Source organism: Lissotriton vulgaris, chromosome 1_1 (assembly GCF_964263255.1).
Source record: "Lissotriton vulgaris chromosome 1_1, aLisVul1.2, whole genome shotgun sequence".
In the NCBI taxonomy this organism is placed as follows: Eukaryota; Metazoa; Chordata; class Amphibia; order Caudata; family Salamandridae; genus Lissotriton; species Lissotriton vulgaris.
In genome coordinates, this window is record NC_141685.1 from 784,691,561 (window position 1) to 784,717,217 (window position 25,657).

Genomic DNA, 25,657 nt, shown 5'->3' on the forward strand with positions numbered 1-25,657 from the left:
CAGGGTTGCACAAGCATGACAGTCTGTCCATCCTATTTTGGTAGGGAGGTTTGCCTCATTTCTGGCAACCTAGCCTACGCTGGCTCCTTTGACCAAAAGCTTCCTACAACAGCCAGACAGAGTAGGGGCCATCAGACGAAGCGCATGACACCACCCACCATATTTAGAGTGCTTCATGTGTTCTCTTTTTATTCTACCCGTTGTAGCAAGCTGAAACCTGATGATGAGGGGCAGAAAAAAAAATAATGACACGCCATATCCAGGGAAACAATTCCCTGGGTGTGGGGCTCATTATTTGTTATCTTTTTCTACAACAAATCTTAATTTCGGACTTCGTTTTTGAAAAACAAAAGCTTTGTAAATGTTTGGTGGACAGCAGTTTGCCAACATTTTGTACCTTGTGAGGAACTGCTATAACAGTGGTTTCTATCAAGGTACAGAGGTCACTGCAGGACCTGGTCTCTAAATGTGGCAGACGGTAGTCCATCAGCGTGGCAGGTGGAATGTCGTTTGGCACCGTGATGGATAGAGTACCACCGCCAAACTTTTGACCTGGCCTCAAGATGTCAGAACTGTCTAACACCAAACAAAAGTCTAAGTCTTACATCTTCATGTAAAAACAGCAGTGCCATACTTCCAACTAGTATGGCAAATGTTACATCATACAAGGTCTGATTCATTTTAGTAGGCACTGGGAGATTAATTGATGTGCCCAGAATCACAGGGTGTTGACCAACGCCGAGACTCCAACCTGGCTCCCCAGTTTTAAATTTGGCAGCTCTGGCCATAACGCCACATCCTCAGCCTTGTAGACAGATCTTTTATGACTTAATGACCCGCAAAAGAGATACACTTCTCGTATCCACTTCTACATACATGTATTGAGTACTTTATTTAGCAATCTCAAGAGGGCACCGCTCTCCGATGAGGTGAACGAACACTAATGGTGCTAGCAGTGGCGGCTAGTCCATAGGGACGCCGGGACAGTGACTCACTAAACAATTGGGCAGAAGGTGAACAGGAATGTAAGCAGACAAACTTCTGGCCTGTGCTTCACGGGTGAAACTGAAAGTGCGCATGTCAACGCACATCGCTCGCTGGCGAGAGGTGAGCAGGAGTCCAGAAGATGGTCTGTGCATGTGAAAGAGGAGCGTTGCTCCTCACTCACATTCACAAAGCATTAGGTATGTGGCGCATGCCCAGTGTAGTGTAGGAGTCTGAAGATAGGCTCCTGCTAGGGCAGTGATGTGTTTTGCACAAAGTCACCCCATGCCCTATCAAATGCCAGGACAGAGTAAACAAAAGGTCAGCCGCCCGCCCCCCGTCGCATCCAGTCTCCTAATTGGCAGTTAGTATAATATTTCTTGTTGCGGCAAAAGAAAAGAGCGGGGAGAAGTTACTTCCACCACCTCATTGCAGAGGAGACGTGATGCGATGCGGGATCGGAGGAGGTGCCTGGTAAGTTTTATTAATTAAATTACCCCCCTCCCCGCAGGTACCACCCCCCCCCCCCCCATAGTCATGCCGGCCGTGCCTGGTCCCTGGAAGGGCGGAGATGCTAACGGTGAGCGTGTATATAAAAACCTGCTTCCAGGGATTTCTCGTTCTGTGTAAAATGCCCGATTTTTCAGGAAAACTACCTAACGTATGCACACGCTCGATACAGGGGAGTAGAAGTTCTGTTTTTTTCTAGTTCAGCTTTATGTATGACTGCTGGTGCAAACTCATCTCGAGTGGCTTTACTCCTTTAAGTTGATCTATCCCTTTAAAATTGTCTTCAGCAGTAATTTCTATAATTATGTAACATCCCTCATTATGCATGGAGAGTTAACTCATTTTACATTTTTATCCCCTTTAAAGTTTCTGTGGAAGTCTCAAACTAATTTCGGAGTCTCTTGCGGCAACCGTACCTGTGAAAGTGGCATGTGAGATTGCCACCTGTACCATCGGGCATCAGAGAGGTGGACATCACCCAGCCGGATGTGTGTTGTCTGGTAGCCTATGGGTCTTTTTAGGAATAGTCTGTAGTTTAAATTATGAACCCGGGACGTATGTTGCAGAAATAAGACTTCTGTTGCGCAGGATTTTTTGCTAGAGGAGCCACGTTGTGAACAGTAATAGGTCTGCCAGGGTTGCATAGCTCTGGGTTTAATCCATCACCGTTCTTTAGCCCACTCTGCCACCCCAGTTCAGACATGGCTATATGCAAATCAGTCTGACCCTGTGCCTCATTGGAACAGTCTAGCCCGAACTGCCAAGTCATGTCTTCCCTGGACCGGAAACAAGCTTCCGAGGACCGGTTTCTGGCATTCCAGCCATCTTCAGCCCGGCTTGTTTGAATCCAGTGGCAAAGTGAGCAAGGGACTCACGTCTGAGCATACCCTGCCACACTTATGGCGGCCAAAAGCGGTACAAAAGGGGGTGGTGATGAACGGAGTATCTGAATCAATCAAACACTCACACCCAGTCAAAAGATCTGGGTTTAATCCATCACCGTTCTTTAGTCCACTCTGCCACCCCAGTTCAGACATGGCTATATGCAAATCAGTCTGACCCTGTGCCTCATGGGAACAGTCCAGCCCGAACTGCCAAGCCATGTCTTCCCTGGACCGGAAACAAGCTTCCGAGGACCGGTTTCTGGCATTCCAGCCGTCTTCAGCCCGGCTTGCTTGAATCCAGTGGCAAAGTGAGCAAGGGACTCACGTCTGAGCATACCCTGCCACACTTATGGCGGCCAAAAGCGGTACAAAAGGGGGTGGTGATGAACGGAGCATCTGAATCAATCAAACACTCACACCCAGTCAAAAGATCTGAGTTTAATCCATCACCGTTCTTTAGCCCACTCTGCCACCCCAGTTCAGACATGGCTATATGCAAATCAGTCTGACCCTGTGCCTCATGGGAACAGTCCAGCCCGAACTGCCAAGCCATGTCTTCCCTGGACCGGAAACAAGCTTCCGAGGACCGTTTTCTGGCATTCCAGCCGTCTTCAGCTCGGCTTGCTTGAATCCAGTGGCAAAGTGAGCAAGGGACTCACGTCTGAGCATACCCTGCCACACTTATGGTGGCCAAAAGCGGTACAAAAGGGGGTGGTGATGAACGGAGCATCTGAATCAATCAAACACTCACAACCAGTCAAAAGATCTGGGTTTAATCCTTCACCGTTCTTTAGCCCACTCTGCCACCCCAGTCCAGACATGGCTATATGCAAATCAGTCTGACCCTGTGCCTCATGGGAACAGTCCAGCCCGAACTGCCAAGCCATGTCTTCCCTGGACCGGAAACAAGCTTCCGAGGACCGGTTTCTGGCATTCCAGCCGTCTTCAGCCCGGCTTGCTTGAATCCAGTGGCAAAGTGAGCAAGGGACTCACGTCTGAGCATACCCTGCCACACTTATGGCGGCCAAAAGCGGTACAAAAGGGGGTGGTGATGAACGGAGCATCTGAATCAATCAAACACTCACACCCAGTCAAAACATCTGGGTTTAATCCATCACCGTTCTTTAGCCCACTCTGCCACCCCAGTTCAGACATGGCTATATGCAAATCAGTCTGACCCTGTGCCTCATGGGAACAGTCCAGCCCGAACTGCCAAGCCATGTCTTCCCTGGACCGGCAACAAGCTTCCGAGGACCGGTTTCTGGCATTCCAGCCGTCTTCAGCCCGGCTTGCTTGAATCCAGTGGCAAAGTGAGCAAGGGACTCACGTCTGAGCATACCCTGCCACACTTATTGCGGCCAAAAGCGGTACAAAAGGGGTGGTGATGAACGGAGCATCTGAATCAATCAAACACTCACACCCAGTCAAAATATCTGGGTTTAATCCATCACCGTTCTTTAGCCCACTCTGCCACCCCAGTTCAGACATTGCTATATGCAAATCAGTCTGACCCTGTGCCTCATGGGAACAGTCCAGCCCGAACTGCCAAGCCATGTCTTCCCTGGACCGGAAACAAGCTTCCGAGGACCGGATTCTGGCATTCCAGCCGTCTTCAGCCCGGCTTGCTTGAATCCAGTGGCAAAGTGAGCAAGGGACTCACATCTGAGCATACCCTGCCACACTTATGGCGGCCAAAAGCGGTACAAAAGGGGGTGGTGATGAACGGAGCGTCTGAAACAATCAAACACTCACACCCAGTCAAAAGATCTGGGTTTAATCCATCACCGTTCTTTAGCCCACTCTGCCACCCCAGTTCAGACATGGCTATATGCAAATCAGTCTGACCCTGTGCCTCATGGGAACAGTCCAGCCCGAACTGCCAAGCCATGTCTTCCCTTGACCGGAAACAAGCTTCCGAGGACCGGTTTCTGGCATTCCAGCCATCTTCAGGTTTTCTCTCTATACACTACACAAACCGTTATACAATTTAAATTCAGTTAGATATGGAGCATTTTTATGTGTTTAAATATTTAAGGTCCATACTTTCACAAGTGCTTTATAAACCTTCTTACTTTCCCAACTTTGCTTGAAAATGCACCATTTGCCCTCTTGGAAAACAGAAAAAAGATCGGGGGCATTGGAGAAACCCCCCAAAGCCTCTTGTGATGGTTTGCCTCGCTCGCCATAGAGCACTCATATAGAAATTTTGCGCCTCACCACTTTCAAAAGTTACCAGAAGCCACTGGGTGCTACATGGTCAAAAGACGCAATTGTTAGGGTCAGGGCACTCTGTTATTGATAGCAATCTAGGACCGATCTGTAATGTATTGCAACAGAAGGTCTTTCGCATACAGTGATGGCTGGTGATGACCCTTGAGGGCATATTAGTTCTAACTGCCTGGAGAAGCTTACAGTTACCAAGTCTGTAAGGGCGACTCCTCCATTTGAGCGGAGGTGCGTCACACCACAAGCCCTGGTGATGAAAAATAAAATTTTATTTTTCAACAACCCCTACCTTGTCAAATCCACTTGGGATGTGGCTTTCTCTTACGACCAAATGGAATCTGCCACAGTTATGTTGGCCTGGTAACAACTTCCAAAGCCATGCCTATCGAATCAGGTTTATTTGTATCTCCTGGGGCCCATACCTGAACTTTAATGCCTTGCGACATCTGCTGGGCGCATATCTGTTCCATAAAGGGAAATTGTCATCATTTGTAATCTGTGTTTGTACCATAATGTCTTGTGATCTCTTTTAAGACCATGCCTGGTCCTCAGTGTCTGGTGATGTCTGCCCTCACCGTGTCTGTTCCCTAAACCTTTGTGAGTTCACAGGAGCCATGTCTTTCCCATAATGCATTGACATTGGTTGGTGCTTGGCACCATGTCTGCTCTCTATGGTCTGATGACGTCCACAGGAGCCTTGTCTGTACCATAAAGTCTGGTGGTGTCCATTCTTCTGTCAGATCCACCAAGGAAATATCTTTGTGTGAGGAACTGGTGACGTGGGAGTCGCGTCTCTTCCATGAAGTGTAGGGAGGCATCATGGAGCATTGAGATTGAAATGGGGGAAGGAGAGAGCAAAATGGGACTGACTGATGTAATAGCAAATGCCTTCAAGTAAGTAAATGCATTAAACGTGACCCGTGTCGTCCCTAAAAGCTTTCCAAATATTTGTTCTGTAGGGCATGCTATCTCTAGCGCACGCAAAATCAATATTTTCCAGTGTGACAGTCTCCAAGGCAGGGCTACAAAGGCCCCGGGGTACATTAAATCAGGCTGCAGCTGTTCCTTAGTCCAAACCCACCGCATTCTAAACAGGGCTACTGGAATTATGCGATTCTGCAGCCGCAGTGTTTTCTGCCACAAATGTGGCCCTCCCCTGACGCATAATTCCAGTGGCCCTGACTATAAATGCCATGTTCACGAAAAAATGGGGCCTTGAAGGCCTCTGCTTGATCAGAGCTCCACCATGGCAGGAGAACCCATGCCTCGGTTACTCACAAGAGAGGCCCATCTTCTGCCAGGCTGTGGAATATTACTGTGAAACTGACACATTACCAGGGCGGGACAGGCCTTTTATTCCACCGGGCATTTCCCCGGCGGGCTTGAGCCCTTGGATGCCAGTTTTGAAAGGCCAGGGCCTCTCCTAGTGCCTCTGGCACCTAGGTCAACCGCAGATGTCACGGATAGATTTCAAGAGAGAGAGAATGAGAAGGTGAGAGGAGGGAGGTAGACAGAAAGCAACCAGTGAGAAATTATTATTATATTATTATTATGTGTGTTCTTATATAGCGCTCAACTTACCCTTGGGCATCTTGGCGCTTGCATTGGGAACCCGTCCTGGCTTTTCCCTGTGAGATAACCCATACTGGGCATCCCCAAGGTGAAAGCCAGGCATCCCGCCGCGGGGGGCCGTAGTGGAGATTAAGCAAGCTATTGCACAGAGTTGCAGAGTGTGAGCCCGTGATTCGAGTAGGCACCGAAGTGAGAATTATCGAGTCCGTGGACACTTGGGCTCAGACCCTGCCGCGTCGGGAATTGAACCCTGGTCCCGGGTCTGACCTCTGCTTCAGGGTCTGCCTGCTCTAACCAGTGAGCCACACTTCTCCAGAGAGAAGAGAGTTGGGACGAAGAGAGAAAGAATGGTTGGATGGTAAAAGAGGGATCGTACGAGGAGACAAGGGAGCGCTGCAGATCTGAGTATTTTTGCCAGGGCTGCTTGTGGTTCCCTATTCCGGCCGTGCACAGTACTGGTGAAAATTGAGGATACATTTTCCCCATAATTTGCACAACAGAAACCTCAGGTCCTTCTTTTCTTCTAGTTTCAGGCCGTACTCCCTCCATCTCTCAGAATCCCTCAGATCGGACGTCCTTTTTGGGTTCTCCCATTTCTTCTTTGCTGAGTTGCTGTTTAGGCCTCCATTCTGAGTTCCCTTTTAACATTTCAAGGAGATACCAGGGCTTAAATTTACAATTCTGCCTGTTATCTACCTGTGAGTTAATGGGGGTCACTAGTTAAAAACCCCAGATGGGGAATAACCTGTAAAGCACAGTATGACCTGTGATTTATTGCAGATTTCCCCAATTTCTAATATTGATCACCTGTTCAGAGAAAGTGATCAATAACTGCGGTGGGGGGGGGTGAAGGGTAGCAAGTGGGGAACATCACTTACAACGCATTTTTTACAACGCACTACCATTACATCGCAACCATTACAACGCATACCATTACAACGCATTGCGCTGGGGGGCGCTCTAGGATAGGGAATATATTTAATTTACTATCCAACACCTTCCCTGCTATCCACGGGGACTGGAGTTAGAATAGTAAATTAAATAATTCACTATCCAGCGCCTAAAAGCATTATGCGTTGTAATGGACTGCATGGTAAAAACCGCGTTGTAAAGGCATGCGATGTAAAAGCATGCGTTGTAGTGACACCAATCCGTAGCAAGTGTATAGGTGCCTGGGGCATTGGGAGGCTGCAGGGCCGGACTGAGAAAACAAAGCAGCCCTGACAATTTAATCGGACCAGCCCGCTGGAGGAGGGAGGGGAGTTGAAGGGAGGGCTGGGAGTGGGCGAGTGACAGGGGTGCAAGTGTGAAGCACTGCAGCATAACTAAACCAGTTCCCAGCACTGCTGCTTTTGTTACTTGCATGTAAACTTTGGTTACAGATTGCTATCTTGATTCTCTCTCTGCCTAAGGAGCCTCCACAGTCCTACACTTTCACTGGATCGAAATGTCGACAGCTCTATCCTTTATGCCAATGTGGACAACAGTGCTTCTTCCACTGCGTTAAACTTAACATAATGGCTTTGTAAATGTATTTGTAGTCCTGTGTCAGGCTGGACCGGCTTTGTATGTAATTTTTAGGTCTCGCCTTTACCATTCCGCAGGAATGGGAAATGGGGAGAATTCAAGTCGGCTATTTTCTCTTCAAACCAAAGGGCTTTCAGCCGCGGTTTTCTTGCAGTTCACGTGAATCACATGAGCAAACATGCACGAGCATTCACTCCTCTCCTAGCAGCACTCCTCCCACACCAGCAACTCCCCCCTCCCACACCAGCACCTCCCCTCTCTCTCCCCGCAAACACAGCCTTGCCCTTTCCCACACCAGCACCTCCCCCCTCCCACACTAGTCAAGTCAAGTCAAGTCATAACATTTATATAGCGCACTACATACCCAGAGGGTTTCAAGGCGCTTAGGGAGGGGAGGAGGATTATTTGTCAAATATCCACGTTTTAAGCTGCTTTCTGAACGCTAGGTGATTCTGGGTGAGGCGAAGGTAAGCGGGGAGTGAGTTCCATGTTTTGGCAGCCAGGTATGAGAAGGATCTGCCTCCCATGGTGGTCTTGTTGATGCGAGGTACAGTGGCGTAGGCTTGGCTGGAAGAGCGAAGTTGGCGGGAGGGGGTGTAGAAGGACAGTCGAGAGTTGAGGCAATCTGGTCCGATGTCGTAGAGTGATTTGTGTGCGTGGGTAAGCAGTCGGAAAGTGATTCTCTTATTGACGGGTAGCCAGTGGAGGTCTTTAAGGTGACCAGAGATGTGTTCGTTGCGTGGGATGTCTAATATGAGCCTGGCTGAGGCGTTTTGGATTCGTTGTAGTTTCTTCTGGAGTTTAGCAGTGGTACCTGCGTAGAGGGTGTTTCCGTAGTCCAGTCGGCTCGTGACTAGAGCGTGGGTGACTGTTTTCCTTGTTTCGGAGGGGATCCAGTGAAATGTTTTTCTGAGCATGCGAAGAATGTTAAAGCAGGAGGAGGATACGGCGCTGACTTGTCTGTTCATTGAGAGTGAAGAGTCCAGGATGACGCCAAGGTTCCGTGCGTGGTCTGTCGGGGTGGGTGCATTTCCGAGGGCTTCCGGCCACCAGGAGTCGTCCCATGCAGAGGGGGATTTACCTAAGATGAGGACTTCTGTTTTGTCTGAATTCAGTTTCAGACGGCTTTGTTTCATCCATTCGGCGACTTCTTTCATTCCTTCGTGTAGGTTAGTTTTTGCGGTGCTGGGGTCCTTGGTGAGAGATAGGATCAGTTGAGTGTCATCCGCGTAAGAGATGATGTTGAGGTTGTGTTGGCGGGCGATGGCCGCGAGGGGGCTCATGTATACGTTGAAGAGGGTGGGACTGAGTGAGGATCCTTGTGGTACGCCGCAGATGATTTCAGAGGCCTCGGAGTTGAATGGTGGGAGGCGGACTCTCTGGGTTCTTCCGGTGAGGAAAGAGGTGATCCATTCCAGTGCCTTTTCTTGGATTCCGATGTTTCTGAGGCGTTGTAAAAGGGTGTTGTGGCAGACTGTGTCGAAGGCTGCAGAGAGGTCGAGGAGGATGAGGGCGACTGTGTCTCCATTGTCCAGTAGAGTTCGAATGTTGTCTGTTGCTGCGATGAGGGCGGTCTCAGTGCTGTGTTTGGCTCGGAAGCCAGATTGTGAGGGGTCGAGTGATTTGTTGGCTTCGAGGAAGGCGGCAAGCTGGTTGTTGACAGCTTTCTCGATGACTTTGGCCGGGAATGGAAGAAGCGAGATGGGGCGGTAGTTTTTGAGTTCGGTGGTGTCTGCTGTTGGTTTTTTCAGAAGGGCGGTGAGTTCAGCGTGTTTCCAGTCTTCTGGGAAGGTGGCGGAGTTGAAGGAGCAGTTGATGACGTCTCAGAGGTGTGGAGATATGACGGAATCTGCTTTGTTGAAGATGTGGTGAGGGCATGGGTCTGTGGGGGATCCAGAGTGGATGGAATTCATCAGGCGGATGGTGTCCTCAGTGGAGATTGGGTTCCAGGCGTTAAGGGTGTTAACGGGGGGAAGGTGGTCAGCTGATGGTAGGGTGGGTTGGCTACCGGGTTGGTTGTCAAAGCTGTTGTGGATGTCTGCAATCTTGTTGTGGAAAAATGAGGCTAGGGAGTCGCAGAGGGTTTGAGAGGGGGTGATGTCGTTGGAGTTGGCCGAGGGGTTGGAAAATTCCTTGACGATGTTGAAAAGTTCCTTGCTGTTGTGGGCGTTGTTGTCAAGTCGATCCTTGAATGCTGTTTTCTTGGCTTTTCAGATCAGTTGGTGGTGAGTACGGATGGCGCTTTTGAAAGCGTTCTTGTTGCTGGCGGATGGGTCTTTTTTCCAGGCCTTCTCAAGGGAGCGGCACAGTTTCTTGGACTTCTTGAGGTCGTCGTTGAACCATGAGGCCTTCTTGATGCCAAGTTTGTGTTGACGTTTTTTCAGTGGTGCTAAGTTGTCGGCGGTGTTGGATAACCAAAGGGTGAGGTTGGAGGCGGCTTCGTTGGCGTTAGAAGAGAGGGCTGGGGAGGTTTGAAGGAGCGATGTGGAGATCTGCTCCGTGGTGATTTTGTTCCAGTTTCTTTGTAGAGTTGGTTGGAGGTGGATGATGGGTTTCGGCTTGTTGTAGGTGAAGTGAACGCAGCTGTGGTCAGTCCAGAGGAGATCCGTAGTGTGGCTGAAGGAGACATGGTTGCTGGAGGTGAAGATGGGGTCGAGAGTGTGACCTGCGATGTGGGTGGGGGAAGTGACCAGTTGTTTAAGTCCGAGGTTGGCGAGGTTGTCCAAGAGGGTGGCGGTGTTGCGGTCGTTGATCTTTTCAAGGTGGAAGTTGAGGTCTCCCAGAAGGATGTAGTCTTTGGAGGGGAGCGCGTGTGGAGTGATGAAGTCCGTGATGTCTTCACTGAATTTTGCGCGTGGTCCTGGTGGTCTGTAGAGGAGGGTGCCTCCCCTCTCTCTCCACGCAATCACAGCCTTTCCCTAGCAGCACTCCTCCCACACCAGCACCTCCCCCCTCCCACACCAGCACCTCCCCTCTCTCCACGCAATCACAGCCTTGCCGTCTGGTATCTGCCTCATCATCCTTGTCCTCTAGTTCCAACTCTCCATTGAGGTGCGGAGGTTCTTCAAGCAGCGATTGATGCTGTTTCACTGCCGCCATGTTCAACAGAGAGAGCCTAGGTCTGACCGGAACACTGTGGATCCTAAAACAACTCTGATTCAGGGGACCCGGGTTTCCGCTCTAACATCACTCTATGATTCAGCCATCACCAGTCAAAGGGGATGCCGGGACAGCTGCACACAACATTACGGAGCGCTCATCTGTAAACATACAAAACGGACTTCACCACTTTTTTTCCACCGAGGGCTCCTTATAAAAACACGGTAAAAATAACCAATTAAAAACAAATGACATCATATTTGTAACTGCAGCTCGTGAGAACCCATTTCAAAATGAGCTTTAAGTTTTCACGAGCAGCTGAGCTATACTATTTTCGATATGACAATCACATTGGAATATAGAGATCGTAATAACCATGCACGTATTCTGACGCTTTTAGCTAGTTAGGAATAAATTTTCACAAACACTTGGAAAGCTCAGAGTATTCGGTTCTCGCATTCACGCCCCCCACCAGGCTCTCCCGCCCCCATCAGGCTTCCCTCCTAATCCGCCTGCCTCCCCTCGCGCATTCACACCCCCACCAGGCTCTCCCGCCCCCATCCGGCTTCCCTCCTAATCTGCCTGCCTCCCCTCGCTCGCATTCCCGCCCCAGGCTCTCCCGCCGTGGAAAATAAAACCTGAAAACTTTACTTTTTTCTTTGTTAACACTTCATAGACTGGCCCTGCTATTCATTTTGTAATTCATGTTTTTCGGATATGAGAACATTAAGATTGACTTTTCGTCACTTTAAAACCAAAGCTCCCTTTAATCGTTTTGGAATATTGCCATTTAATGCGACACAGTGACAATAATCCCTAGCTGTTCTCCTCCCCTGCACTGTCCCCCCCAGCATCTGCGCTGTAATCTCACACCAACCTCTGCCTACCTCCCCATAGCCACTGAACCTCCGCAGCCCCGTCTCCCGCCGGCTTCCAACTGGCCTCCAATTTGTCCCAAGATCGTATTGGCAGCAGGATCTCGTGTGTGTAAGGAATATCTTAACGCATGGACACGCAGTTGCCCCGGGGCGCGTGGGCCAGACATGCGATGTCGCCCTTCCCTCCTGTTGTTTTGTATCCACAAGCGCTATGGGAGTCTGTGGGCAGCAGTTTGGACTGTGTTGATGCATATTTTGAAAGCCTGTTGCTCCCTGACTTTGCTGCTGTAGGTGAGCAGTCCCAAGTCCATTTAACCCACTATCTGCTATATTCCAGCAACTAAAAGCTACACATTTCCTGTGAGGAACAGAGACCACAGAGCCCCCACATTACGTTGAATTTGGACCGTTTACACCATGTTAATTGCACTCCCTCCCCCATCCGGCTTCCCTACGGCCTCTCTCCAGGCCATGTTCCCTCCCCTGCCAGAGTCCACCCCGCCCCTAATTTATCTCTCACATCAAAGCCCCCAGGACCCCCTCCCCCGCTCCTGATCATCGCAGACTCCCACCAACCCCCCCCCCGTCATCCACATCCTCGCGTTGCAGCTCTCTCGTCCCGGGCTGCTCGCCCTCTCCTTCGGTCCTTGCAGACCCCCTTACTGTCCGCCACATCCCCTCATCCCGACCACCACAGAACTCCGCCGTTTCTTCATGGACCCTTCAAAACACCAGATGCCATCGCCCTATAACCCTAGGAAACTACCCAGCTCCCCCTCTAACTACCCAGACTCAGTCATAACCCTTCCCCTCAGCCCTCGCTCACCCCCGCAAGACCTCCAGCTCACGGCGCCCCCCCTGCAGACTCCTGCAGTATCTTAAAACCCCCCTCCGCGCATCAAGGAACACTACGTTTCATTGCCAATACTACACCTGCCGTAGAGCCGATTCATTGTAAATAGAATGTTCCTCCCGCACTGGCGGTGCTCCTAATAACGATGCTATCTTATTTGACAAATCATTAATAAAAACAGTTTTCTTCCCAATACACTAATATTTAGTGTAAATTTAGTCCGCCGGTGAGTCGGCCCGGATCGGCTGCCCTCCCCCCACCTGTGTGTCTCAGGGACACCACCACACTACTCAGGGACACCACCACACCACTCAGGGACACCACCGCACCACTCAGGGACACCACCACACCACTCAGGGACACCACCACACCACTCAGGGACACACCACACCACTCGGGGACACCACCACACCACTCGGGGACACCACCACAGCCCTCAGGGACACCAACACACCACTCAGGGACACCAACACACCACTCAGGGACACCAACACACCACTCAGGGACACCACCACATCACTCAGGGACACCACTACATCACTCAGGGACACCACCACATCATCCCTCAGGGACACCACCACACTACTCAGGGACACCACCACACTACTCAGGGACACCACCACACCACTCAAGGTCACCACCACACCACTCAGGGACACCACCACACCACTCAGGGACACCACCACACCACTCAGGGACACCACCACACCACTCAGGGACACCACCACAGCACTGAGGGACACCACCATAGCCCTCAGGGACACCACCATAGCCCTCAGGGACACCACCATAGCCCTCAGGGACACCACCATAGCCCTCAGGGACACCACCACAGCACTCAGGGACACCACCACAGCCCTTAGGGACACCAACACAGCACTCAGGGACACCACCACACCACTCAGGGACACCACCACACCACTCAGGGACACCACCACACTACTCAGGGACACCACCACACCACTCAGGGACACCACCACACCACTCAGGGACACCACCACACCACTCAGGGACATCACCACATCACTCAGGGACACCACTACATCACTCAGGGACACCACTACATCACTCAGGGACACCGCCACATCATCCCTCAGGGACACCACCACACTACTCGGGGACACCACCACACCACTCAGGGACACCACCACACCACTCAGGGACACCACCACACCACTCAGGGACATCACCACACCACTCAGGGACACCACCACACCACTCAGGGACACCACCACACCACTCAGGGACACCACCACAGCCCTCAGGGACACCACCATAGCCCTCAGGGACACCACCATAGCCCTCAGGGACACCACCATAGCCCTCAGGGACACCAACACAGCACTCAGGGACACCACCACATCACTGATGTACACCACAAAATCAATCAGGGACACCAACACACCACTCAGGGACACCACCACATCACTCAGGGACACCACTACATCACTCAGGGACACCACCACATCATCCCTCAGGGACACCACCACACTACTCAGGGACACCACCACACTACTCAGGGACACCACCACACCACTCAAGGTCACCACCACACCACTCAGGGACACCACCACACCACTCAGGGACACCACCACACCACTCAGGGACACCACCACACCACTCAGGGACACCACCACAGCACTGAGGGACACCACCATAGCCCTCAGGGACACCACCATAGCCCTCAGGGACACCACCATAGCCCTCAGGGACACCACCATAGCCCTCAGGGACACCACCACAGCACTCAGGGACACCACCACAGCCCTTAGGGACACCAACACAGCACTCAGGGACACCACCACACCACTCAGGGACACCACCACACTACTCAGGGACACCACCACACTACTCAGGGACACCACCACACCACTCAGGGACACCACCACACCACTCAGGGACACCACCACACCACTCAGGGACATCACCACATCACTCAGGGACACCACTACATCACTCAGGGACACCACTACATCACTCAGGGACACCGCCACATCATCCCTCAGGGACACCACCACACTACTCGGGGACACCACCACACCACTCAGGGACACCACCACACCACTCAGGGACACCACCACACCACTCAGGGACATCACCACACCACTCAGGGACACCACCACACCACTCAGGGACACCACCACACCACTCAGGGACACCACCACAGCCCTCAGGGACACCACCATAGCCCTCAGGGACACCACCATAGCCCTCAGGGACACCACCATAGCCCTCAGGGACACCAACACAGCACTCAGGGACACCACCACATCACTGATGTACACCACAAAATCAATCAGGGATACCACCACACCACTCAGGGACACAACCACACCACTCTGGGACACCACCTCATCACTCACGGACACCACCTCATCACTCACGGACACCACCTCATCACTCACGGACACCACCTCATCACTCACGGACACCACCACATCACTCACGGACACCACCACATCACTCTGGGACACCACCACATCACTCACGGACACCACCACATCACTCTGGGACACCACCACATCACTCTGGGACACCACCACATCACTCTGGGACACCACCACATCACTTTAATACACCACCACATCACTGAGCACCATAACAGCATCACTCAGCACCACAACAGCACTGTCCTTGCTGGCTAACAACAAGCATTCCCATAGCCAATAGGACTCGCATTAGGAAAGTGTAAGCTATTGGCTTTGTAAATAACAATGCTATTAATTTATATATTTTCAATGCCAACACATATTAAAAAAAAATAATTGTCATTTACAATACCAATAGCTCACACTTTCCTAATGCGAGACCTATTGGCAACGCCAGTGCTTGTTATGTATATATTGTCACTGCCCTCCTTCATTTTTTCATAAAACCCTCACTCTGTACCTTGCTGCACCAAACTCTTTTTTTCCCTTTTCTTGGGGCACCACTACATAATGTATTCATATATATGCTGTGTTTTGAACATGAAAATAGGTGTTCAATATGATTAAACAATGTTGAACAGGAAGTGTTTTTGAGTAATTTAACGGACGCTATTATAAATCATTGTTTGTTTTCAATTGTGTTCCACTGGGACCATTTTCTCCTGTACCGCTTTTGTTACTGGGGGCCCATAATTCAGCACCATGCAAACCAGCCCCCAGTAATTAAACTGGCCCCCACCGCTCCAAAACCGCGCCCACCCTTCCAGCCTCCTGGGGAAACGTCCGGTGCCGCCACAGCCAGTCCGGCCCTGGAGGTAGTGGCCTTTCTGGGGGGAGCATTGTGTGTTTCCACTGTGTTGCTGGCAGGGGTGGGCGGAGGCCACGCTATGCCTCTCCCCCGCAGCCCCTCTCCCCCTGTCGGCTTTACTGGGTATGTATGGGGACCCCGCAAACGCTGTTCTGGTGTTTTCAGACCCATTCATTTCTGGTCTGGAATCACTGGACTGCCTATAGCTAGCCAGAGCGGTATACATTCTACTCTGGGAACTCGAAATGTCAGCCTTAGAGTTAACACATTTTCAAGAAACAAATTACAGCTGTTTGTTCACGTTTTGGGATTCTGGAAAGCACAGGTGCACATCCTTAAAAATAAATGTGATAAATCTGTATTCTTTTTTTAACGTGGCAAATGTGTTCACTTTTAATCATATTTTTGTTAAATAGTTTACCGACCTGGAGATAAAAATACCAGCCATGCCTGTCAAACACTGGGCAAGAGACAAGACTACCCTAAACCCCCTCCACCCCCCTGCCATTGGCTGCTTCCTTCACTCTCCTCCTCAGTCGCCATACAGCCACCTGCTTTCTTCTTCTATTCGCTCTGCACAGACCCCAACCCCTGTCACATAGCATTTTCTTCTCCTTCTCTCTCTTTCCCTCGTGCACATGAAACAGTCCATAACTCTTCACTATACAAGGATGGCACCTCCTTGTTCGCTTTTCCCCTTCTAAATACTTGCCCATAAAAGCCCTCAGTTTATCCCACTGTTTCACTGTATTTATCCCAACACGTGCACACACTTCAATGTATCCCTCCATTGGCTTCCTCTTTGTCCCACCACACACCTCTCTGTTTAGTGCTTAATTTGAGCCGGTGTTTGCCAGTGCTCTGCAACATCACCTAATTCTCAACACCAGCACTTAACAAAAGTCCACCACGTGATGGCGATGTTTATCTATTTCTGTGGTGAGTACATCAACATATGAAGCAATTCCGCATATATTTAAAAATAACAATACCAGTGCATCCGTACCATTCTTTCAGCTGTTTTTCTGATTTACAAGTTAAGAACTGCAGTTTATTCATCCTCTGTTATTATTACCACCAACACGCACCGCTGAGTGTATCCCTCCCCTGTTCCCCTCTGGGTGCCCACTAACACAGCCCTCGGCCAACAGCCCCCTCTGTCTCTCTCTTTGCTCTTGCCCCAGCACAAAGCTTTCCCTTTCCCACTCTGTCTCAGTCTCTACCTCCCAGTCAAACAGTCTTTGATCCTCATACTCTCTTCTTGTAACCACCTCATCACATAGCTCACAGGCAGGGGTGTGGCGACTGGGGGAGCAAGGGAGGAGGCAAACTCTAAAGAAAAGAACACACTTGACAGGTTATTCCTCCCCTGTCTTACTTTACTTTCCACATCACCCCCTGATTATCCCCAGTGGACTTCCTCCCTCACATTGTGATCCATTTTCTGGTCTCAACACAGGCGCTCTCCAGGAAGCTTCCTGGTTAGAGTGATTTTGGGTTGTATCCAATTTATTTGCATGTGCACGAGGGATGTTTACACTTTTGTTTATTATTTCCTGATAATGTGCCCAACTATTCCAAGAAGGCAGGACTTCAGTGGCTCGTGTTACCTAAACTGGTGACTCAAGCTTGATAGCTTTAGCATTTCTTGGTATTTCACAGCACATTGAACACCTTTTTCACAACCGTGGCCCTTGCTGAAAGTCATATAAATTTATTACAATTTGAAACTAATGTGATTTTTTTGTGTGCCCAGGATGAAGCCGCTGCATCCAGTAAACATCAAGGGCCCATCTGTTGGCGACTGCAGAGGAATGCTACCAGGTTTGCATGGTTCCATAAGTCAGATTTTTGTTTCTGGACCCTTTTTCTGCCCTCCTTGGGCATTAGACCACGAACCTGCCCCCATCTCCACTCTGTACATTACTGATTTGTAATCAGTTTAGGTAAAGAACTCCACTGATCTTCAAAAGTCCCATGACATATGCCCATAGAGGAAGTGACAAAGGCATGTCAGCATCAAAAGATGCTTTCCCATAATGCAGCTGTTCCTGTATTTGTCTTTCTCATAACCTTCATGGCTCTGGGTTGGATTCTCCACCCTGTACCAGAGCTACATCAGCATCAGTGGTATATTTGGATATGTGCCAGGCGTATAGCCAGTTTAGCATATATTCTGCAGGTATTATTCTTTGGATGCAATGATGCTCAGGTTCGCCAAAAGATCCTGTAGAATAGTCTCTTTTAGCGGAGATCGGCCTAGGCGCAAAATTAGGTTTCATGGTGACTGACCTATTACTATTTTCTTACTACAGCCAATATTCACCCTCCTCCTGTCACCACCATGTTTCGACCAACAACACAATGTTTTTGGGGCAATTAAGTTAGGTGCAGGACTTGCTTATGTAGGGCACTTGGCCATATCTGCAGGAGGTTTGCATGCATGCTGCTAGGCACCCACCAGGTGAGTAGTTTTTCCTTACCTTTAGGAACGGTTAACAGGCAATCTTCAGGCAGGGGCCTTGGACCAATAACCTGACAAGAAGAGAGTGACTTTATTAAGGATTACTAGAGTCACCATCAAGGTAGCTTTATCCTTTTACCTTAATATACTGGGCCCGACATGTGCATCAGGGATTTGACATATGCCTAAATGTCATCATAGCCACATGAGATAAATGTACATAAATTAATCTAAATGTATCTAAATGGCAAACATTTACATAGGCAGTGCTTATCCTGTAATCATTACAAAGTTGTGGCTCACAATCATTGGGTGTCACGGCTGTATTCCAGCTGACATTCTGACAAGAGTCTGGATATTTTACAAGAGATTAATGTTTTCTCACCAGTGATAGTAACTGATCCCTGTATACATTTGCTCCTCAATTCAGTGGCTTTTCAAGGTGAATCAATCAAGTGGATGGACAACTTATCCCCAGTGTAGAGTGCGGATGTGTCTTTCTGTGTGGCCTTCCGAAAGCTACAACAGCACCTCTAAGAGCTTCAATAAATGCTGCAGCGAGACTCATCACTGGGTCTAAAAGAAGGGCCCACATCTCCCCAGATCTAAAATCCTTGAATTGGCTACCACAGGAAGCCAGAATTCATCTGACAATAGCGTGTAGGATGCATAAAGCCCTGCATCACAAGGCACCCAGCCATCTGGCACAGAAACTGACGATCTCTGGTAGGATAAGATCTTCAAGAAGTGCTGACAACCTACTACTGAAACCCTAAAGTTTCAACAAGAAAAAAACCTATAAACGATCCTTCTCAGGGATAGTACCCAGGATTTGGAATGCCTTATCCCTAGAAACCAGACTTCACGCTTCTACTGCATCTAAGTAAAATCGATTCTCATGGCAAAATGCTCCTGAGCATAATATAAAGAAACTTCTTAGTAATCTTTACTATGACAAATGTTCATTTAGATATATTAGACATTATTGCTACCCTTTACCTGCCTCAACTGGATTGTTTTTGTGCTTTATCTTACTGCTTTACTGTTATATGATGGTATGTATATGTGTTTAACATGCATTGAACTGATGTATAATGAACCTTACTTAATGTAAAGCGCTCAGATATCCGCTAGGGTCTTGTTCGCTCTCTATAAAACTTGCAAAATAAATAAATAAAATAAACAGAGCCTTGGGTCATGATGGAAGTGTGAATGGACAGCTAAGACTTAGGTCATAACGGAAGTGCTCACCACTACTTCTTCACACACACACCTCCCTAAGACTGACCGTCTCATTTTCACTGTTTTTCTCTCTCAGAGAGACTGCACAACAGGCCAATCCAGGAAGGGCTGAGCCACCTTCATAGCCAAATGATGAGGAATCCAGCCTTGGGTCAACGTTTCCCCCGGACCCCTGAGTCCATGCACCACACCTCCCTCTCGTCGCTGATAGAAGAGGAGCCAAGGGAGACCGCGCTGATCCGGTGAATATGTAGAGCATGTCAGAGATAACAAAACACGTGCGTCATTTCTAAGCCTGACCTGACTGGGCCATCACTAACAGGACAATGGTGATTAGATTCCAATAGATGCAGGATGGGGATGAAACACATTAGAGGCTTGGATTATCAAGTTGAGTGATCCCAAGCAAAATACAGAGAGCACCAAACGTTCCTATCTGAATATGGTGCAGGCTGTCTGTGGAATTCATAGACAAGGGCTGCCGCCTGGAAGGGGGGCATTACATGCGCTAGGGATTGTGACTCCCGCATTCCCCATAGTTGTGTGGAGTTCATTGGAATGATTACAGTGGTCCAATGCAATCATCCGAGAAAAATACTACATTTAAAAAAAATATTTTACCAGTTTGATAAGGCTACCTGATGAATTCACATTATCAGGGATGCCATGGGCTTGATGTACAAATTTTCCATTTGCAAAAAGTGGCCGCAAATTGCGCACCGACTATGTGCACATGGAAAGGAATTTTGCAAACTGACATATGTATTAATTAGCCAGTTCACAAAATTCTGAAAAATAGTGGGTCAGAGTTCGACCTACCGCATTAATATGCAGAAGGCAGTTCACAAATTGCGACCCACAACGATTGGCTAAAGTCACAGACACACCTTACTTTTAAATAAAGCAATCTTTTTTTTAATGCACCCAGTTTATCTAAATGGAAAATGACATCATTAAAAAACATGAAAATGTAAACCTTTTTTAGGAGTAAAAGACATTTTTGTCAACCTTCTCAAAGGCGAAGGTCCTGTTTGTTAATTGCTTACTATCAATTTTGAAGTAGTTGTAAAATATTAATATTTTGAGACTGGATTTAGGTTGCAACACACCCCTTCCAAATAGCGTTTCCTTAATGTTTACTTAACCCTTTTAACAATTCAAACAACCATCCCGGAATCGTTAATTGGGTTAGTACATTACAAAATGTGGTTTTACTGTCGTAAGCCTTCAGATTTCACAAATCTGAGGTATTGAGACAGTTAAACCACTTTGTATATCATTCCCTTCTTGGGCTTCCCTTTTGTGAATCATTGGTTTCAGCTGAATTACTTTAATTGGGTTAAACAAAGTGAACCAAGAGAACAACTTCCAGAATGCAATATGTTATTAAATGAAAGTACAGGACTGAAGAATAGTGTCCCTTATGGCACAGAGTTCTCTGGAAACCTCACCGCTCGGTAACTATTTCTGCTTCCATTGTAATTTTTTTTTTTATAATTTCTGTACTAGTGTTGCATAAAATTCAATAAACACTTTTGAACTAAAAAGGAATCAAGGGATGATAACAGGGGACCTCCCTCTCCCAACACACACCGTAAACCTGGAACACATGGATTCAGGGATGCCCGACCAATCCAACTCTGAATGCACGCCTGAGGGTGAGAAAGATAATTTTCATACAGGCTGCATTAGAGCAATGATGCTCTTTGGTGTTGTGCCAGACCCTAAAGTAAAGTAGAAAATGTATTTAATTACTATTCATAATTGTGGTGTTCTCATGAACATGCATGCGGCTTGTGGCGAGCAGAGGAGTCGCAGGCTGCTATTTTACTGTGTTGAGTTCTGGAATGTAAGGGGTTGAGTAGTCAGTTGATGCTATGTGGCAGACTGGCTGGGTGTATTGATTAAACTTGGATCTAACTCAGTTTGTGTATGCGTGTAAGTCAAACCCGATGCTACATTTGGCGACGATTGGAGAACTTGTCCAACGTACTCCCCAACAGTTGCCAGAAGAAGTGCCAGGATAGGCGTGGTGTCATGCAACGATTGTAGATGCCGATCATGAACAAGATGAACGAGGTGAGGTGAGACCTGTAGCCCAACCAGCAGCCTGCCTCTGTGTAGTGTGGCGTACAGCGAGGGGATAGGAGGCCATGCCGGAAAGAGGGCCGGAAGACGAAGGAAGTAAGGCAGGCACAAGTGTGCTCAGACCTGTGAAAGTTATGGCGTTTTGGCCCATATAGATAGAAGAAGAGTGCAGTAAAATGAATCACTTGTGGGCAGAGCCAACAGAGCTCTGCAGTGGCTGCTTTCTCCCAAAACATTGGTGAGGTTTCCTTCACTTGGGCTGTGCTTTTTCTCCAGGGCAGCAATGGAGTGACAATGGACCCTGTCTGTAAAGGGGATAGACTATCGAGGGACCCAACCCCTGACAACTGGAGCTCTTATTTGACTGTAATTTGTCCTACTGGAGCTGGGCTTTGAGCAAGATACCAGTTAAAAGGCAGTGCCCTATGATGAGGAGATCCGGAGAAGGGCAGTACTGCCAAGTACTATCCATCACAGGTTAGACTAACACATTTTAGTGCTGGTGTCCGCATTACCATGCTAAAATGTTACTCATGCATAATTCCTAGCTCCAATGTGTGCGACACGGCACTGCAGCTATGTGGGGTTATGTGAACAGCTCACTCACTGAACTTCCTCAGAGATTTACGAGCTGGGCCCCGGTCAAGGAGAGGTGAATATTTGCAGTGAAAATTGCCCTGGGCCCAGCGAAGTTGTTCACTTTGTAAGTAGCTGTCAGTCTTACTCCTTCAGTGAAGTCTATGGCCCCTGATTATGAGTTAGGTGTAGTGGTAATTACTGTACACAAGGGTAAATAGCTCATGAAGTGAAAGACTCTTCTGTCCATAAGTTAAAAAACGTATGTGGTATTTATGACGTGCTAAACATCACATGCCTGTAGTGCACATGTGCCATTAATTGCATTATTAATTACCACCTGCAAAAAATAACACATGTGTTAAATAGCACACAATTACAAGTATGAGAGGTCATTGAAAATCAGTGGAAAATATCAGCTTAAAATACCTCCAGTCAAAAGTAGGTGGTAAAAGTTCCTGAAAGTGTAGGGATGAAAGAAAAGCTTTAGAGCAATTCAACAAAACCCAAGACCAACCCAGTGATGCAAAAACACAGTACATGCACTGTTTGAACTGAAAAAAATAAAATCACTCTCACACCTGAAAACAGTACCAGAACTACATAAAAACCCATGGAAAGGTAAACCTCTCACAGGTGGATTGCAGCGGCTCACACTTCCATTCCACAGTACCCCCCTATAAGCTCAGCACTACTAGGCTATGGTAATGCATTATAATTGTTGTAGTACAATCTCAATGCATGTCAACAGTACCCCTTAGAGAGTTTTAGCCCCTCTGGCAGCACGTACGCGAATCTGTGTGGATTTGTGTTACAAATTACATTGATCACTCTTCACAAAGATGATGATTCTCAGCCAAGTCAACTTTGTAACAACCACATGTGCTTCATTATAACTCATATCTTTTACCATGGATTCCTCCGACCTCGAGACCTTCTATCATGTCTTCCACTGTATACTTGTTGAGGATGGTCATAATTTAGGAACCTATTTTTAATGTTCGCAATGTCATCTAGATATGTTGATATAATTTTGTCCCTTATCTCCTTCCACAAGCATGCTCTTGTTTATTTTTGGTGGCATCTTCAGCACGGGGTGGCACACTAGATGGTCCGGTTTCTTATCACCTCCTTAGTCAGGACCTTCAGCTCACGATCCGTAAACGTATACTTCCTTTTACTGTTGGGGTCCATGATGGAAGAGTTTGGCAGGTTTCTGCCGGTGATAACTGATTGATATCAGAGGATGGGAATGGATTCTGTTTGTCTTGTTTCAAAGTGCTTTGTCCACACAAAATGAATGCCTTCACACTTCCACACAAAAATTTAGGCATTGGTGTTCTTCTGAGGTGTCCTGAAGTTATTCTGTGTGTTGCTGTGGCTGTTGATGCTTTCTAGGGATTCGTTTTTCCATTCCAGGAACTTCCAATGCCTGAAACTGGACGCTTCCTGATGTTTTGTCATGTGCTATTTATCAGGTGCAGTATTTTCCACATGCAGTAAATAGTCGACATTCAGTATTTAACACGAGATGAATACAGATTTCACAGTACACTGTAAAAATTCATTTAACTCCTGTTATTTACCATAACCTGTGGCATTGGTATTTACCAGTGTACAAGCTAGGTGGTTTGTACCACCAAACTCGTCATTGAGTCCTATTTGGGTTATTTCCCCGCTGAGGCTCAGGCTGGAGGAGTTTGGTGAGCTACAGCTGTAACTATGAACCTCTAGCTGTCTGGGTAAGTTAAGGTTATTTGTAGGTGTTCATGATGGAGTAGAATTAGGAGGTTTGGAGCGAGGATTAGGCAGTGAGACCTCATAGTGCCTGTTTGGTGGCTTATAAACGTGCTCGGAGTACATGCTCATCATGGAATCATTGGCTTCTCACCTATGTGTGCGACTTTTTAACTGATGTGCTCAGTTTATGTACAGCTTCCTGTGCTCCCATGGAGACAGCAGAGGAAACCTGTTTGGGGAGGGGCTCTTTTTCTCCCCCGCTCACTTGTTTATTAATGTATCGTCCGCCTCAGTTCTCACACCTGTTCATGCCAGCCCTTCAGGACTTATTGGCCACCTTGGCGGTCAATTACGCCTCAGTCCTAGTGTTAGGGGACTTTAATTATTGGCCCACGGACCCCCTTGAGTGCACTTCCTCTAAGCAGTTTACAGAATCACTTCAATCCCTGAATTTTGTTTCTCACATACAAGTCCCCACGCACATACACGGACATGTGCTAGACCAGGTTTGGTCTCTTAATATTTGCGTTTCTTCTATGTCCGTGTCCCCATGTCCCTGGTCAGATCACGCTCTAATCTCCTTCTCCCTCCACCTTAACCCTGTAGTAAAGGTCCCGCTTGCTAAAAACACCTGGGCGCGGAATTGGAACCGTGTCGACCTCCCTCTGTTATCATCTTCCCTCCTGAACTCTTCACCTAACCTGGCGGGCTTATCTTCCTCATCTCAAGCCACCTCCATTAACACCTGGCTTGCTGGAGGCTGTGACTCGGTAGCCCCCCTACGTCGGATTTCAACTAGACGGCCTAAGGAGTCAAATCGGTGGTTCAGTGAAGACCTGAAGGCAAAAAAGCTGACCCTTCGGCGGGCTGAGAGGCAATGGAGAAGGGACCATTGTCCTTTACTGAAAACCCACTACACCACACTATTAGGTGACTATAAAAGAGCCATACTAGGCGCCAAAACTGCCTACTTCTCAGCAAAAATTTTGGTGGCAGAGAATAAACCCAGGGAGATTTTCACAATTATTCACGACCTGGCCTTCTCTGACAGGGCTACACTTAAACCTCCCCCTACCCAGTCCTTATATGACTCTTTGAATTCTTATTTTTTGGAAACAATTATTAACATCAAAGCCAATATTCCACCCCCCTCCCTTACTTTTGTTGAACCCCTTCCCCCGACTGCCCAGTGCTGCCTTTCTTCGATCCCCCCTCTCACCGAAGAAGTGTTCTTGGCAATACTTCCTAAAGTAAAGTCAGGCTCCCCGGCGGACATTTGCCCGGCTCGTATTCTCCAACAGATTTACTCTGTCTGCACTAAGCCCCGATTACTTTTCTTAACAGTTCCCTTGCCCAGGCGGTTGTGATCCCAGCACTTAAATCTGCCACAATAGTGCCTATCCTGAAGAAGCCTGGTGCGGATCCTTCCGCCCCAGTTAATTATCGCCCTATTTCACTGTTGCCCTATTTGGGCAAGGTGCTTGAGCGCCACGTAACATCGGTACTCAGCGCCCATGTAGAAGTGAATGGGGGCCTAGCGTCTCGCCAGGCAGGCTTCCGGCCTAGGCACTCTACCGAGTCCGTCGTGGTGTCGGTCCTGGACAACCTCAGGGAGGGCATGGACCAAAACAAACACCAGGCCCTGGTGCTCCTCGATCTCTCCGCCGCTTTTGACACGGTGGACCATTCCATCTTGCTTTCACGTGTCAGAGCGGCGGGAATCAGGGGCTCGGCCTTGGTCTGGCTATCGTCCTTCCTGAGGGACCGCACCCAGGCC

The 25,657-nt window shown here is 48.5% G+C and overlaps 1 protein-coding gene across 2 annotated transcripts in view; it reads left to right on the top strand.

The window, feature by feature from the left end:
* LOC147747824 (uncharacterized) overlaps positions 1-25,657 on the top strand; it is a 325,452-nt gene that overhangs the window by 171,957 nt on the left and 127,838 nt on the right. The window contains exons 5-6 of one of the 2 annotated variants that reach the window (XM_086956286.1): positions 17,527-17,594; positions 19,553-19,718. In XM_086956286.1, coding sequence (XP_086812412.1) covers positions 17,527-17,594; positions 19,553-19,718 — 234 coding nt within the window. Of the gene's footprint in view, positions 1-17,526; positions 17,595-19,552; positions 19,847-25,657 lie in introns of those variants that run through there. The other variant, XM_086956292.1, reaches the window with a different exon arrangement.